Source organism: Polyodon spathula, chromosome 4 (assembly GCF_017654505.1).
Source record: "Polyodon spathula isolate WHYD16114869_AA chromosome 4, ASM1765450v1, whole genome shotgun sequence".
NCBI classification, from domain to species: Eukaryota; Metazoa; Chordata; class Actinopteri; order Acipenseriformes; family Polyodontidae; genus Polyodon; species Polyodon spathula.
In genome coordinates this window covers 90,614,660-90,631,272 of record NC_054537.1, presented here as the reverse complement: position 1 = coordinate 90,631,272, position 16,613 = coordinate 90,614,660, and the positions used below count along the sequence as shown (strand labels likewise).

The following is a 16,613-nucleotide window of genomic DNA, read 5'->3' as shown; positions in this document are numbered from 1 at the left end:
AAAAGTTGTATTGAAAATACAAAACTGAAAGCTCATAATTGGATAAGTGTCCAACGAGTTAATACTTGGTGGAAGCACCTTTTGGCAACAATTACAGCTGTGAGTCTGTTGGGATAGATTTCTACCAACATTGCACACCTAGATTTGGCAATATTTGACCATTCTTCTTTACAAAACTGTTCAAGCTGTGTCAAGTTCCTTGGGGAGCATTGATGGACAGCAATCTTAGTCATGCCACAAATATTCTATTGGTTTTAGGTCGGGGTTCGACTGCGCCACTCAAGGACATTTACCTTTTTGTTCCTTAGCCACTCCAGTGTAGCTTTGGCTGTGTGCTTTGGGTCGTTCTCATGCTGCAAGATGAACTTCTGTCCCAGTTTCAGCTTTCTTGCTGAGAGCAGCAGGTTTTCTTCAGGGACTTCTCTGTACTTTGCTCCATTCATTTTCCCTTCTTTCCTGCCAAGTGCCCCAGTCCCTGCTGATGAGAAACATCCCCACAACATGATGCTGCCAGCACCATGCTTCACAGTACGGATGGTGTTCTTTGGGTGATGCACCAAACGTAACTCTTTGTATTTAGGCCAAAAAGTTAAATTTTTAGTTTTGTTAAACCACAACTTTTTGCCACATGTCTACAGAATCTCCTGAGTGTTTTTGCATGCTTTAAATAGGATTCAAGATGGGCTTTCTTGAGTAATGGCTTCCTTCTTACCACCCTACCATATAGGCCAGATTTGTGGAGTGCTTGGGATATTGTTGTCACATACACACTTTGACCAGTCTTGGCCATAAAAGCCTGTAGTTCTTGCAAAGTTGGCCTCTTGGTAGCCTCTCTGATCAGTCTCCTCCTTGCTCGGTCATTCAGTTTGGAGGGACGGTCTGATCTAAGCAGGGTCTTGGTGCCATACACCTTCCATTTAATCATCTTGACTGTGCTCCAAGGGATATTCAAGGCCCTTGATATTTTTTTTATACCCATCCCCTGATCTGTGCCTTTCAACAACTTTGTCCCGGAGTCTTTTGAAAGCACCTTGGTGCTCATGGTTGGGGTTAGTCTTTGCTTTGAAATCCTCTACCCAGCAGAGGGAACCTACAGGAACTGATGAATTTATCCTGAAATCATGTGAAGCACTACAAATTAAACACAGGTGATGGCCACTTAACTTGGTGGTGTATGATTTTTGAAGGCGATTGGTTACACCTGAGCTAATTTTTTGTAATTGCTATTACAAGGGGGATGGACACTTATCCAACCAAGCTATTTCAGTTTTTATTTAATTTAATTTTCTACAAATTTCAAATTTTTTTCACTTGGAAGTTGAGGTAGGATGTGTAGATAAATAAAAAAATATATATTTTAATGCATTTTAATTCCAGGCTATAAGGCAACAAAAGGTGAAAATTTTGAAATGGGATGTAGACTTTCTATAGCACTGTACATACATACAGTGCTATAGAAAGTCTACACCCCCTTTCAAAAAGCTACACTGGAGTGGCTAAGGAACAAAGGTAAATTTTGTGGCATGACTTGATTGCTGTCCATCAACGCTCCCAGAGGAACTTTAACAGAGCTTGAACAGTTTTGTAAAGAATGGTCAAATATTGCCAAATCTAGGTGTGCAAAGTAGGTAAGACCTATCCCAACAGACTCTCATCTGTAATTACTGCCAAAAGGTGCTTCCACCAAGTATTAACAATTTCTCAAACTTGTTTCCCCTTAACAATGTGGAGTATGGCGTGTAGATAAGTGGGGGGAAAAAAATCCTCATTTAAATGCATGAAACTGAGGCACTGACACAACAAAATGTGGTTCAAGGGGGTGTAGACTTTCTATAGGCACTGTGTGTGTGTATATATCTATAAACCAAGGAAGAAAGCCCCACAAGTTTAACACTGCAACTATTTTAAAAACTATGTATGTGGTATTTGGTTATTCAATCTCCTTGTTTCACAGGTGAACGAGTTGCAAAACCTTACCAGTGCAGAAGTAGTTGTTCCCAGAGACCAGACGCCTGATGAAAATGATGAAGTAATAGTGAAAATAACAGGTCATTTCTATGCAAGCCAGGTATGTATAGTTGCTTTGATGTACCATTTCATTTTTGCTAACTGAACCATGTCTGATTTTTACAAATAGTGTTTTTAATGATCCATCGTAGAAGACTTGTGTAATCCAGGTTTGATTTAAATTGAAGCTTGCATAACAGGAGACCAGAATAACCTGTGCTGAAACTCAAAGGAAGTTTATCAATACAAGGGCTACTACAGGGGCTCATTCTCCTCTTCTGGTTGCCAAGGAGTGTCTCGTTTCCCTAAGCCTGCTGCTTCCTAGACCAAAACCATTGAAATGGACCAGCAAATTGATGGCCTGTCCACTTCGTGGTCAACTGGCCTGATGTATGCGTACCTTCCACTAATCCCATCAGTACTCTGAAAGCAAGCCCTTTGAGCCAAGAGCTGCTAGTTCTCGGAGATCCTGGAAGTGGCTAAAGCCGGGCCCCTGCACCTACTAATGAGCTGATCTACTGTTATACAGCTGCTTGAAGATTGAGAAGCAAATACGGAGTAACCAGGGGCTAGCTGAACAAATAACAAACATCCTACTTGCTTTAAAAATAAAATAAATAAATAAAATACTTCAAACCTAGACAGGCAAATGGAGGGATTTTGTCTTCTGGTGTGATAAATGGATATTGCTTTATCCAACTTCCTATCATACCTCACCCACTTGTTTCACAAGGGTCTTTTTCTATCATGGTTCACATCGCTGCAATCTCCAACATGCCCCCTGGCTAGGACGGTCACCCCGTTTTCCCCACTCTATAGTGTCTAGTTTCATTGGCGGGGTCACCAAGAGAAACATCGTCCCTCAATGGAGCCTCAGTCTGGTACTCGACAAACTCATGAGACCACCGTTCGAACCCATGGCTGTAATGTGAAAAGAAATTCCTCACTTGGGCAAACAGTGTTTCTAGTAGCAGTGACCTCAGTTAAAAGGGTACTGTAAGTGAGCTCCAAGCCTTGGGGATTGGTGCACCATACTTCCTGTCTTTCGGTAACAGGATTGTCTGCGTGCCGAACTCCCCCACCCCCCCCCCCTTCATATCAAATGGTAAGAGTTCCATTTGGCTCTGGTCATGGTGTGTGTGTCTGTCTGTCTGTCTATCTATCTATCTATCTATCTATCTATCTATCTATCTATCTATCTATCTATCTATCTATCGGAATATAATCTATCAGATCATCAAGCCAACAGTTGATCTCCTTTTAGCTTGCAAACCTATCTCCAAGTAGACAATTTCAAACAAGATCACAGCCTCAAATAAACCAGCTCCAGGACCCATCAAAGCCCACTTAGTAAAGGGAGTGGATACTACATGGGCACAAGTCAGATCTGTCCTAGTACCACACATGTAACAATGCTACCTGGGACTCTCTTTCAGCACTGTTAAGCATTATAATTGCTTATGCTGTCTTTTTGCATGGTGTTGCCTGTGGCTTCTACCAATATATAACCTACCACCCTCTTGTATTGCACCCTTTGGCATGGTCCACTTTGCATTTGGAGTTCATCATATGAGGTAATAATATAGTTTCTTTGAATGATGCTGAACTCTTTCACTTGCCTTCCCCCTTTTTCTATACTGTATTGTTTTAATTTGGTCAGTGATCCTGGAAATAATATCTGATTTTATGGAAGAGGGACACTGACTTCAGTGACAAAAATTGGTTTGTTCTCCTGACCCAAGCAACATGGGAGACTGTGAGTTCCCTTTTGTGTGTGGAGTTAATAATCCTATGAAGAAACCATATTGCAGGTAATCTTCGTAATCTGTCTCCTGGGCTAGCAGCAAGACAGGAGGTTAGTGTGTGGACCTGGAGGAAACACAATTACAGGTAGTTGGGGCCTTAAACAAAAAATGTGCCCACATGGTAAGTGTTTGGCATCAGTGTGTTTTGCTGTGCTGAAAGTTGTCATACTAATTGTTTTTTGTTTTTGTTTCAGCTTGCCCAGAGAAAAATTCAGGAAATTTTGGCCCAGGTAAAAAGACAACAGCCGCAGAAAACAGTGCAGAGTGGACAGCCCCAACCAAGAAGTAAATAAAGGAAAGGTTCAGGACCTAGGCCCATCACAAAGATAGGTGCCCAACCAAAGAGAAAGCTTGACTGTGTTGCCAGCAGGGAGCGCCACAAATTCCTGACAGCCGCTTTTTGACAGAATTCCCATCTACTCGGCCACCTTTTATTTAGGACCAGGCAACCTTGGAACTCTGTCTCCTGAGAATTGTATGTTTTTTGGCTTGGGGGGGGGGGGGGGGGGGGGGAATTTTGGAAACCCAGCTTTAAAAGAAAAAAAAAAATCAAAGACCCTCGCTTCCCTTTTTGTTCTATTCTCACTTCACAAAACGTGTTTAGACTTTGGTTAAAGGAAGCTTTCTCTTTTTGATTTCACTGGTTATTAAAAAGGCATGGTCTCTTCTAGTTCATTTGATGGGGGGGTAATGGGAGCAGGATTTGGATAGGGTTTTGATTAGGCAAGGGACAGGGGAACAGGAAAGACATCAATATTAACATGGCATTTTATAAATTCGGATGCATTTATAGAAAACACTGCCATATTAAGGAAGTGTTGAATGGTGTTGGCCAGGATATGAAATTGAATATGCATTTTACTGAACTACCTCAGGCATATAGTACCTCAGCAAAAAAAAAAAAAAACAACAACTTCTGGTATTTTGTATTCTTTATAAAGCTAATTGTTTTATTTTTATTTTTAATAAAAGGAGAAATTAATTTTAATCTATCATAGTCTATCAACCAGGAGTGCCTTTTGAAATTATACTATATAATATATATATATATATATATATATATATATATATATATATATATATATAATATATATATATATATATAATCACATATTAAAAATTAAGTGTGTGAGAGGAAAGAATTGTGGTACTCCTTGCTCGGGAGTATTTAAATACAATAGTAAAAATTGTCTCTTTTTTTTTTCCTGAGGCCATCAGCACCATCATAGTGAAGACGTACAACTAATATTTTGAAAGATGCCGAAATAATGCCAACATTACAAAAAGCAGCAATACCATTTTATTTTTTGGGGATATGACATTTAGAAATTTAACTGTACATTTTTTTTTTTTTGGAGGGGGTGACTGACAAGACTGGACACAAGGAAGTGATTTGGGGGAGGCTGGGGTTTTTATACCAGTTTGCTGTGCACTTTGTCTAACTGCATGAACCCTCTGTGCCTTCGTCCATCACTGCCTCCTTCGTTATAGAAATAGAAAAAAATAAAAACAGTGCAGCCCACCTGGACTTGGCTAATTTTGTTTAAAGAGCAAGCTTCATATTCAATTGCTTGGTAGAATATTGATCTGTTGTGTGCATGACTAAGATGGGACTACACATCTAACAACAATACATTGTTTTTGCAGTCGTGGGTGGGGGAGGATCAGACTGTTTTGATCACATTAAAGATGTTGAAACTAAAGGATAAGTTTACATATCCGGCCGCTGTAGGCGGCCACAGTAAGCCACTTGGACGGTTTGGAACTCGTTTTGAGGCCTTCTGCTTGGTTTACTACTGGTACAGCAGGGTTTATGCACATTCGCAGACACAATCGTGAATTCTGTAGAATTAAGTGAGGGGGAAATTAAGGAAAAGTCAAGGCTTAAAGAGAAACCTACCAAATTTATTTGTTCTTGCAGAATGTAAATATAATTTGATTGTGTTAACTATTATGCTTTTACAATATAACTTCTGTCTACCTCAACTTTCAAATTAGGGCAGTGCATAAAAACTGCTGTGTGGTGTTCCCAGAGCCATGCTAATACCTCTGAACCTATTTGATTTTGTGCATGCGGTCAGAAGCATCATGCTGCACTGATTTTGAGGGGCACAAATTTGCAGAACTATTTTTTTTCACCATTTTTATCTACCTCTTAGACCTATATATTGAAATAGAGGCACTTCTACTTTTTAGAATATATGGTAATTTAGAATATATGATTGTTTCTCAAAGAATTTTGTACAGAATAGACATTTGAAAAAAAAGTATTTAGTTTTGTCTGCATTTATGTTTTACCAGTTGATTTAAAAGCCTTAAGCTTATGATGTAGCTTTAGCAAAAAAAATGGTGCAGTGGCTTTCTTTATGTAGTTTTTAGGCTGTTACTTTTCCTTCTAGATTTAAAAAAACATTGGTCAGTAAATGACACATTTTGAATTCTGTTAAAGGCTCAGTCAAAAGCCAATCTTTGTTAACATTGGAAGAAAAAACAAAAGAATTTGACTTTTTTCATAGTTTTTCCAAACAGGTGCTACATTTGTATCTGCAAATTTGTATTTAAAACTGCTCTATTTACATTTCTAGGCTGTATAGTTTGGTAAATCATGATTTTCAAATGAGACTTGAAAGTAAAATGAGTGTTTGATATCAGCAAAGCATGGATCATTTTCTCCTATACTGTGTCCCCAATGCAGCTCTACTAGTCAAATGCCTCTGAATGAAATAAAGAATTTGCTCTGAAGTGTGCTGTGTGTTTTGTTGTTTTTAGTTTTTTGGGTCAGTTAACTTCTGAGAATGGGACAAGTTTGCCTAATCAAAGCTGAGTGCAAGACTGACTAACTAACCAAAAGATGCAACACATTGTAGCCTTGCATCTGGATCTGAAGCAGCAGAAGGTGTTGCTTGCAAAAGCAGCTAGAAATGGCCAAGGAATTACAATGACCATCAAAGGGAATGTGTGTGTATGTAGAGATTTTAAAATGATCACAATGGGACAGTGTAAAGAAGCTCTTATTAATCCTCTTAATCATTCTGAAAAGAATCTTAATCTGAGAAAGGACCAAAACAAGCTTGTGTAACTTGTACAAAATTAAAGTGATTGGTAACATGAAAAGGTATAGCATGACCTACAGTCCATACATTGAATTCACATGTTAATGTACAATAGTCCACCTCCCACATACCCCCTAGATTATGATGCTCTGAATGTGTGCTACATATGTTTCTTTTCAAGTTTCATCAACATTCAGTATTCATGTGTGGGGGGAAAAAGTATGTGACCCTTTAGATTCAGTAACTGGTGGCACCCCCTTGAGCAGCAATGACTTCAACGAAGCATTTCCTGTAACAGTTGGTCAGCCTCTCACATCGGTTTTGAGGAATTTTGGCCCATTCCTCCGTACAGAACGGATTCAATTCTGTGACATTTGAGGGCTTTCTTGCATGGACAGCTCACTTCAGGTCCTGCCACAACATTTTGATGGGGTTTAGGTCCGGACTTTGACTAGGCCATTCTAAAATGTGGAATTTCTTCATCTGCAGCCATTCTTTTGTAGATTTGCTTATGTTTAGGATTGTTGTCTTGAACTCTCTTTCGGTTCAGCTTCAGCTCACGGACGGATGGCCTTACATTCTCCTCTATAATCTTCTGATGTAATGCAGAATTCATGGTTGTGTCAATGATGGCAAGCCGTCCAGGTCCTGAGGCAGCAAAGCAGCCCCAAACCATCACACTCCTACCACCATGCTTGATGGCTAGGATGAGGTTCTTCTGTTCGAACGCAGTGTTTGGTCTTTGCCAAACATAGCTTTTTTCTCATTGAGGCCAAAAAGTTCTACCTTTTTGACTCGTCTGTCCAGAGAACATTGTTCCAGAAGTTTTGTGGATCATCTATGTGCTCTTTGGCGAACTTCAGACAGGCAGCAATGCTCTTTTTAGAGAGAAGTGGTTTTCTCCTGGCTATCCTTCCATGAACACCATTCTTGTTCTTTTTCTGGTAGATTAGCCAAGGCGAGAGTGGCCTGCAGATCCTAGGATGTTACTCTGGGTTTTTTGTAACTTCCTTGATGATTTTCCAGTTTGTTCTTGGAGAGATTTTGGTAGGATGACCACTCCTGGGTAGAGTCACTGTGGTCTTGAACTTTCTCCATGTGTAGACTATCTATCTGACAGTGAATTGGTGGAACCCCAATTCCTTAGAAATGGTTTTGTAACCCTTTCTAGACTGATGAGCATCAATAACTGTTTTTCTGAGGTCCTCAAGATTTCTTTTGATCATGGCATGATGTGTTTCCACACACCTGTATGGTGAAGACCAAACTCACAAAGTTTCTGATCTTTATATAGGATGGGGCCTCCCAAACTCACCCCTGAAGATCTACCTGATTCTAATTATCCCCTTAATTGAGCTGATAAAACCAGGGGTTAATTTACTTTATCACATACCCTGAATCTTAATTACTCATTGTTTGTCTAATTCATACATCACTTTGTTTCAAAAGACATGGAATTGGTTAATATAAACCCTATTGGATATTTATGAAAAGACGGTGTTTTGATTCAAGAAGGCTATCATGGTAAAACTATGGAATTTATAATTCAGTGGGGTTCACAAACTTTTTCTTACCACTGTATAATCAATCATAAATTACATTTGTTATAGTCACACAATCCCAAAATAATGGCTTAGCTGTCACGTCAGCTTCCCACCGCCAACAGCTGCAAAACGATTTGTGTGTGTTGGAGAATCTAAACCATTCACAGCATTTTGTATCAGACAAATGGATCTTGAAGTACTTCTGTAAAATGAGAATTGTCAGCATGTCTTTTTCTATGTTATTTTATTTATAAAACCACCTGCTGATTATGATAATACATATGTTAAAAAACAACAGACAATATCAATGTTTTTTTCATGCATTCTTTCACTTTTTACATTCAAGAAACCATTGTAACAAGTGGTATATTGACAGACCGCACCATTTCTGTCGGCATGTCTGTATTCACTTGTTCGTTCATTTTTAAGTTTATCACTGTAGTAGTTTGTACATATCTTTAAAATGCTTTAGTTTACTGCAATAATAAACACATGTATTCACAACTGTGTAGCTGTTGTTCTCAAAGCAGGCATATTCAGTACCTAAAAATGGAACCAATTCTTCAGTAGTAGTCATGCATGAATGTGGCTGACTCTCACACCCTGACTAGCACTAATCTTGGATGACCTTACCAATGTTTTTTGCTAATTGTAGGGTCTCTGGAACCAGGTGTACATTATTATTTGATAGAATAATAATTACAATTTTACCAAGGCATTACCTAGATTTAACAAGTGCAGTTGGCTATTGTTCTGCTCCTTGTATGTGTTAGAGCAAATAAGCTGCAGTTATTTTTTTTTCACAATGCTGTGTATAAAAATGGTAGGCTTGAAGTACTGAACTCACGGGTTCACAGAGATTCAGCAGCTACCGTGGTAACACAGTGGCTGCCAATGATCAGCAGCTCTGAAATAAACACCCAACAAACTACATATATTTCTAATAGTGCACCAAAAATGCACAACGTAACATTGAATGAGTAAGTCAAAGTTATAGCATTAAATCGACAAAACAGCAAAGCAAATTATTGTTATAATAATAATAATACAATCTGTGTTTTCTAAATAAACACCCAGAGCTGGCAGGCCTATAAACACATTCTTATATAAATACGTGCTCTTTCATGATGAGTACACATATCTTTATAAATGTGCCGTGTTTGTAGTTATGTAATTGTTCGATGTTTGTATTTAAGGTATTCTTTCTTCAGTTGCAAAAGACTAATGTCCTTTACATCGTGAGTGTTGCCTTCTCAGTTTTATATGTATTTTCAGCAGGCAATTTGAAACACTGCATAGCCTATAATATGACTAGTACTTTAAGAAAAAAAGAAACAATTTTTCACAGCTGGATATGCTGTATATTGATTGCAGCTGTGGAAAGAGGGCATACAAAGGTACCACGAAATGTTCCTGTCAGAACAACTGAGGAAGTCAGCACCTCTGGTCACTTTTTTTTTTAAATAACAAAAATGCTTATTCACTGCCGAAAATGAACTACTTTAGATGTGTAATGGCTGCAGTATAGGACACTTACCTTAGGTTTAGGGTTTTGGTGTTGGGAGAGGATGATTCATGGTTTTATTAACAATAATATGATAACCAATCAGAGTGCAGTGTCTTGACAGGAACATTTGGTGGCACCTTTGTAAGGACAGCAGAAAGTGTCTCCCTCTAGGAAGTGCGTCTTGGCTTTTGGAAATGTAAAATGCACTGTCCACTTACGACGTTTCAGCAAACATTTATAAACGCTGCATAGTGTATGGACTCTTGTGTTAAGAAACTAAGGGGAAACCATTTTTCAGTATGATAGCAAATGACAAAGATACATGTACTCATAATGAAAGAGCACATATTTATATAAGCATGTGTTTTATAGTATTGCCAGCTCTGGCATTTAGTTAGAAAGCAGATAGTACAATAAATAATGTGTTTCTAGATGCTGCAAAATTATCTGTCACCCTTGCTCTCCCAGTTCATGGCCTGTCATTGACAGAGTGTATCTGGTTATACCAACTCACTAGGTTTGAAATTGCTGGCTGTGAGGACCCGAGACAGAGAGCCATAGTATACTGCTCTAGTCCAGCCTTCAACACGACGATTTCACGAAGGTGCCGCTCTCTTGGCAGACATGAGTTTTTTTTTTTTTTCTTACTTGCTTTTATTGAAGCTTGCAATTCATATAGCTAAAATCACTCCATATCCAGTGTTCAATCAAATGTCTCACTAATTAGGTGATTAAGTGCATATGCTTCTGTTGTAGTCAAGGATGAATGATCGAGCAATTAAAAAAAAAAGCCATTTTAATGTCCATTATTTAAATACCCTATTTGTTTTTAAAATAAAATGCGTTATAATAGCGATAAGTTTCTTTTGATGCTCAGTATAGATAGATTACATTTGCCTTAGAACACATTGCACAGTATGCCAAGCCTCAGTGAGGCTAGTATCAAGGATCAGAGCATCTATGGCTAATTCGACATCAGGGTCTAGAACTTGGGTCACACTGCAGTGTTACTTATTAGGGTAATCGAGACTAAATGGACATTGCTTCCATCAAATTCATATAATTGTAAAAGGAAACAACCAGGTTTAACTAAACCAATGCTTTGGTGAAACAAACAGTCTAACACCCTTAAATATGTGGGTCTGCCCTATGTGACTCCATGTGCTATCATGTATCCACACTAACATTTAAAGTCTGACACCACAGCAATAATTCAATTTTTAAATTATCACCAACTAAATCCTTTAAAACCATACGTGGAAGGAAGTAGGGACACTGATTTGAAGGAGCCAGGACAAAACTATGGCTGTTAGCAATGCGTCAGACAAAGTGAGGAAAGCAAGTCCAGCAGGTGATTGGGTAAAATCTAGAGTTCCCATTACACTAAAATCAAATGTCTTCAAAATATTTTACATGGAAACTTTAATTTTATTGATAGAGATATAAAAAATGGGATCTCAAGCAACAAATATACACTCATCGCTCCAGTTGTAACTAACATTTAAACATATTGCCGACCAATAAAAAGGAGCAGAATCTGGCTAATGTTTCATGAGCTACATTTAAATCAATTTGACAGTTTAAAGAGTTAAGGACACTGCATTTTACACACTATAAACATGTTACAGTACAAGAGCATTTGACTGTCGCTTAAAGACTTTAATATCAATTAAGAATTCATCAAGTATGGATAAAAGACACATCAAAATCGCAATAGTAGCAAAATCCGTAAACAGGTAAGGCAGACACTAGTCCTATAACACTGCAGTTTTGCCATGCAACAGTGGGTTCCTCTCCTCATTCCCAGGGAACAGGGCCATCTTCAGCTGATGGAAGTAGATTGTAATGCCTTCAACGCTGCCCTCCCCTGGATGTCTGTTCACAGGCTTGTATACCTTGTAGCGTCTGTAACAAGGTCATGTAAAACTGAATGCCTTTCCTATGTAAGTGTTTTACTGAATTTCATAAGTGTCTGTTTGGCTCAGAGTGACAATTAGGTTTAAAAAAAAAAAAAAATAGATTCTTACTTGTAGAGAACAAGAGCTGCTACTGCAATAAGAACCACCAGGACAGCACCAGCTATGAGTGAAGCCTCTTTGGCCACAGTGTATGTAGACTCTAAAAAAACAAAAGGATAGGTAGAAACACTAAACTTAGAATACAAGACAGTGGCCCAAACATGGTATCCATCAGCAGTTTAAATTCAACATGACAGATTTGCCTACCTTGTCCAATAGTCACAAGTGTACTGGCTAGGGCTAGACTGGCAGAGTCACTCAGGGTAATATTCACACAGAATATCCCAGACTGATTGAAGGCCCTCTGTAGAGTCAGCTGGCACTGGTCAGCAGCAGGGACTTGCTCACAAATTATGTTCTTTGTTACCTTGCATGTAGAGTCCAATATTATGGTGCAAGCAGATGTGGGGATACTGTGTAATAAGTGCAAAGACAGTGATTTACATTTGTGTAACAGGGAAAGGCAGCAAACAGAATCTTTCACATGGGTATATTGGCAATACAGAATAGCCACTTACCTGCCACTGCATTTCACCAAAAAATCCACAGTGACGTCTGTTACCAATGTAGTAGAAACCTGAACAACGTCGGTACTTCTGACACTCTCCTCTGCAACATTCCCAGCTAGTAATAAAAATTGAAAGGCTTAGTTAAATTAAAAAGGAAAGCCAATTCTTGTTACTCTGGGATGAGGGGAAAAAAAAAAAAAAATGTATTCAATAACACAGGAGTTCAAGCCAAATAGTCAATTTTTATTGACCTTACAGAAACACAAGTCAAAATGTCAACTGAAAATACTGTAAGAATTCTAAATTAAAAAATAAAAAGACCCTTACCACAAAAGCACAAATCAACTCAGATAGGGTCATTTACCATTCAAAAGTAACAAGTTAACAGCTGCCTGGATTTGCAAAGATTGCTGCTTTTCTTAGACTGTGGAGAACAGCAATTTAAGCAGCTGTTACTTCAGTTTTGGTTGGATTGATAAAAAAAAAAAAAAAAAAAAAAAAAAAAAATCAGCCCAATGAACACCTCTGACCCTCACCTTTGGAAAGCTTGGCCTGAATTATTGATTGTGTGACAGTACTGTAAGCTTCTGTAGTCACTTGCCTACAATGTGGAGGTTTGCTATGAAGCTTCCATATCTGTAGAGCTTGCATTCTGGATGCCGACGTCGCCTCTGGAGCAGGCGTGGTTCAGTGGTGAAAGCAGCAGTGGATGTGGAGCTGTTGAAAGTCACGGCAGTCGAGGCTGCACTGGTGGTAGGGGCTGCAGTTGTCTGGGCGTCGGCATCAGTGGTAGGAGGCACAGTTGTCTGGGTGACAGCATCAGTGGTAGGGGGCACAGTTGTCTGGGCGACTGTGGTGGTAGAATCTTCCATAGGAGAGGACGTTGCAACTTAAAATAAGTTACATACTAGTAACAACCTGATCCATCTGGGAAACCAGTTTCCCCCATTGTAGTTTAAACTTCAGAAAGTGAAGCAATTTTTGCACTAGAGCAAAATACTGCAGTAAAGTGGCCCACAGTGCAGAGTTGTCACATTTTTATACCCAAAAACTTTAGATGCAAACTTTACTTTTTTTTTATAATACAACATTGCAGTCTGGATTTCAGTTTGAAGTTAAATGTCAAAATGAAGCTTTAATATAGTCAAGGAGGGAGTGACCTTACCAGCAGTAGTCTCCTGACTTGTGGTTTCCGAACTCTTGGTGGATGAAGGAACAGTTGAAGGCATGGCTGCATTCAGAACAAACATGTCTATGTATTGTATATGCCAGTAACATGCAGTTACTAGGGACCAAACTAAGGGCCGTCAAGTTAAATCATGGTAGCTGATCACCCTTATTCAAACCCAGAACTTTGCTTTCCAATTACAGCCTATTTCAATCAGCAACCCCACCCCCCACCAATAAATCAGCCCTTGGGTCAAACCGTAACCCCCCCCCCAAAAAAAAAAGCACAACAACCAGCTTATTCAAATTTTGGCCTGCTAACAGCAGTCTATCACTTAGGAATACAATCAATTTCAATTGCCCAAACAGATTGGGAACCCTTACCGGTCATTGGATCCGATGCAATGGATGTCAGAGACACGGGGGTTGGGGTAGCAGGTCCACAGGGCAATTCGAAGATTGCTTCAACGTTAAGTTTCACAGTGTAGTTCACCAGCTGGTTGTAGGCATGGGTAGCGACTGAGCTGGGAGTAATAAGTTTGCTGCCATCACCGAAATCCCATTTGTAGGACACTTCCGCCTTCAAGTAGTTGCTGGGGTCGTGGATTTTGACATTAAAAACTATGTCAGAGTCCTTGATGAAGACCTTGTCAGAGGTGTTTTGGGCATTTTTCTGGGAGATGGTGACTATGAAAGGAATCTGATCTATTATGAAAAAAACAGCCATATTTCAAACACGACTGCCAGCTCCATGGCTCTAGTAAAAGCAATAACAAAAAATAGCAGAACCCTAAGAGACAGGACTGTTTTTGACCTGCAGACAGCATAAGACAACCCGTTTACTGTTACCAGTCATGCAACCACTGCAGTCAAACCAAGGATATAAAATATTTGAGCAACAGAACTTGACAATAAAGCTGTAATGGAAAAAGAGGGAAAAAAATGGTCCACTCCACACTTCCCTTACCTGTAACAAAATAGATGCCACTTGCAGTTGTTGCAGGACTATACTTTCTGCGATTACTCTTGCGATAAACAGACAACTCCATAAGCTGTTGACCAAGGGTTATATTGGTTGTGTTGAGAGAGATACTTGAAACGGAGCGATCATTCTTCTGGTAGTACTGACCTAAATAGGGAAGGAACATTGACATTTGGACAATGCACTTGGTTCCAAATATTCCTTAGTAGAAACTGTCCCTTCGTACAAGCCTGACTCCCACTAAAACAAGGGAATTAATGATCACCCTAGTTTACCCACTTAAACTTTTCCATCTACAACCAAAGTAAATGCAAATGACCCATTTAAATTAATCACATGGAAAAATCTGAACCTATCTGTTAGTGTAACCAATTAAAGTGCTCATCTCTTTCAGCTTGGCCAGACAAAGGAATCTGATTATTTGGAAACCTCTTTGGTGCCAACGGCCTGCTTGGCTTCCAGGAGTTAAGAATGATTTTAAAATTTGTGGGTCGCCTCTTTCTTGTATGTTAGATTATGATCTGCTCTATGTGCACATTGAGTACCATGGGACAGTCCCCTCTACACATTCTAAAAGAAACTGGCTCATTAATAAATGGCAAAAGGATTTATATTTATAATCATTTGCGCAAAATCTTACAAGCCTCTTGGCCTACTTAAATCTTGGGACCACGATATCAGTCTGTTTAACAAAGATCTCTTGGGATGTTGTGTGGGTTAATGGTTTTCATAGCCTTGAGGAATCCACGTCAGTTAATTCATTACAAACTGTCAGAGCTTACTTGACTCCACGCAAGAGATTCAGAATGGGACTTTCCCCCAATCCAATGTGTGAATTGTCACCATGGTACTCCTGGCACTTTCATGCATGTTTTGGACATGTCCTGATGCTTTCTTTCTGGAAGCAAGTTGCCTCCACTCTATAGTTAATTATGAAGTGTGCCCTTAGCTGCAAACACAAAAGGTCACCCAACAAATCTGACTAGGTTTATTCCCCAGGTCTTTACCCATGGTATGCCACACATAAACATAGTTGTTTCTCCTCCAGTCCGAGTGCTGCGGAAAGGGCTTCCCATCTGGAAACACGTTGCAGTTTGACTTGTCAGTGCAGTTTCCAAAGCCATAATCATCAATCCAGGAAGTCCAGTTGTACACGTACTCACCTGGGCGAACCGAAGCATCTGCTGAAGAGACAAGCAGCTAGTGAAGCTGGACTAGACATACGATTAAAACAATCTGCTTACAAATGTCAAGGCTAAGAATAAAGGGCATTTTTTTTTTCTTTCCCCCCTTCAAAAAACAAGTACAGGCCTTCTTAGTCTAAACTAGTGATGATAACCCATTAAAATAGAGTTTCTTTGGCAGTTGTGTCTTACAGCTTACCATCTTTGCAATGTTTCTCATACACTAGGTCTCCGTTTTCATCTTCCTTCTGGCATTTAGGAAATTCAAGTCTTGCAGTAAATGTAATATTTGATCCTACCAAAGCAGGACTGTCACTGGTCAGATGTGCAAGGATATTCCCTGGGGGGCGGAGGGAGAGATTTATTCACTTGGCACCCACAGGGCCAGCAGAAGTACATTGTCTTATTCTTAGTTAGAGAATAATTAACAGCTGTTTTAGCAAATGTAGTTAATTAGGGCATTATCTAGAATGTGAAGATTATAGAAAAGCAAACTTACCATCCTCTCTGCATAATGAGGCAATATCAAAACTTAAGGCCCCAGAACTTACATTAACTTTTGACTATTTTCCCAAATTAAAACAATGGTGTAATGCAATTTACCCTTGCCCCTTCTGCGATTAATGGAAGGGTAGAGCCCCTCATTCCAGCCATTGGTATCTAGAGACCAGCCCGGTAACCGGACATGCTTCCCAGAACCCATCCGAGCCCTAGATGGCATCATATCACGAACACCTGAAACAAGAGATCACAAGACTAACCCGATGTGGTAGAGGCAGGATGTAGGAAATCATTCCAAATTTGTAACAATCTCCGAATTCCGCAAATAGAAAATAC

The 16,613-nt window shown here is 39.3% G+C and overlaps 2 protein-coding genes across 3 annotated transcripts in view; one reads left to right on the top strand and one right to left on the bottom strand.

The window, feature by feature from the left end:
- LOC121315088 (insulin-like growth factor 2 mRNA-binding protein 3) overlaps positions 1-4,792 on the top strand; it is a 46,598-nt gene extending 41,806 nt beyond the window's left edge. Inside the window, exons 14-15 of one of the 2 annotated variants that reach the window (XM_041248992.1) lie at positions 1,955-2,068; positions 4,007-4,792. In XM_041248992.1, the coding sequence (XP_041104926.1) occupies positions 1,955-2,068; positions 4,007-4,105 (213 nt within the window). In that variant the 3' untranslated portion in view covers positions 4,106-4,792. The remainder of the gene's footprint in view (positions 1-1,954; positions 2,069-4,006) is intronic. The other variant, XM_041248993.1, reaches the window with a different exon arrangement.
- Positions 4,793-11,241: 6,449 nt separating this feature from the next.
- LOC121314010 (protein QNR-71-like) lies at positions 11,242-16,500 on the bottom strand. The gene is made up of 11 exons (XM_041246773.1): positions 16,380-16,500; positions 15,976-16,116; positions 15,600-15,776; positions 14,578-14,739; positions 13,995-14,315; positions 13,609-13,674; positions 13,045-13,332; positions 12,453-12,558; positions 12,142-12,347; positions 11,944-12,034; positions 11,242-11,821 (listed from the first exon to the last, which is right to left on the bottom strand). Exons 1-11 carry the CDS (start codon positions 16,498-16,500, stop codon positions 11,671-11,673), a joined length of 1,830 nt encoding a protein of 609 aa, XP_041102707.1. The 3' UTR covers positions 11,242-11,670.
- Between the last annotated feature and the right edge of the window lie 113 nt (positions 16,501-16,613).

What these genes read in the sequence shown, in the direction of transcription:
- LOC121314010 (XM_041246773.1), bottom strand. Translation starts at nt 16,500, where the DNA reads ATGATGCCATCTAGGGCTCGGATGGGTTCTGGGAAGCATGTCCGGTTA. An exon ending in TAATCGCAGAAGGGGCAAGG is followed by an intron (nt 16,117 to 16,379) that starts GTAAATTGCATT and finishes TCCGCCCCCCAG; the next exon opens with GGAATATCCTTGCACATCTG. An exon ending in AAGTCAGGAGACTACTGCTG is followed by an intron (nt 13,333 to 13,608) that starts GTAAGGTCACTC and finishes ACTTATTTTAAG; the next exon opens with TTGCAACGTCCTCTCCTATG.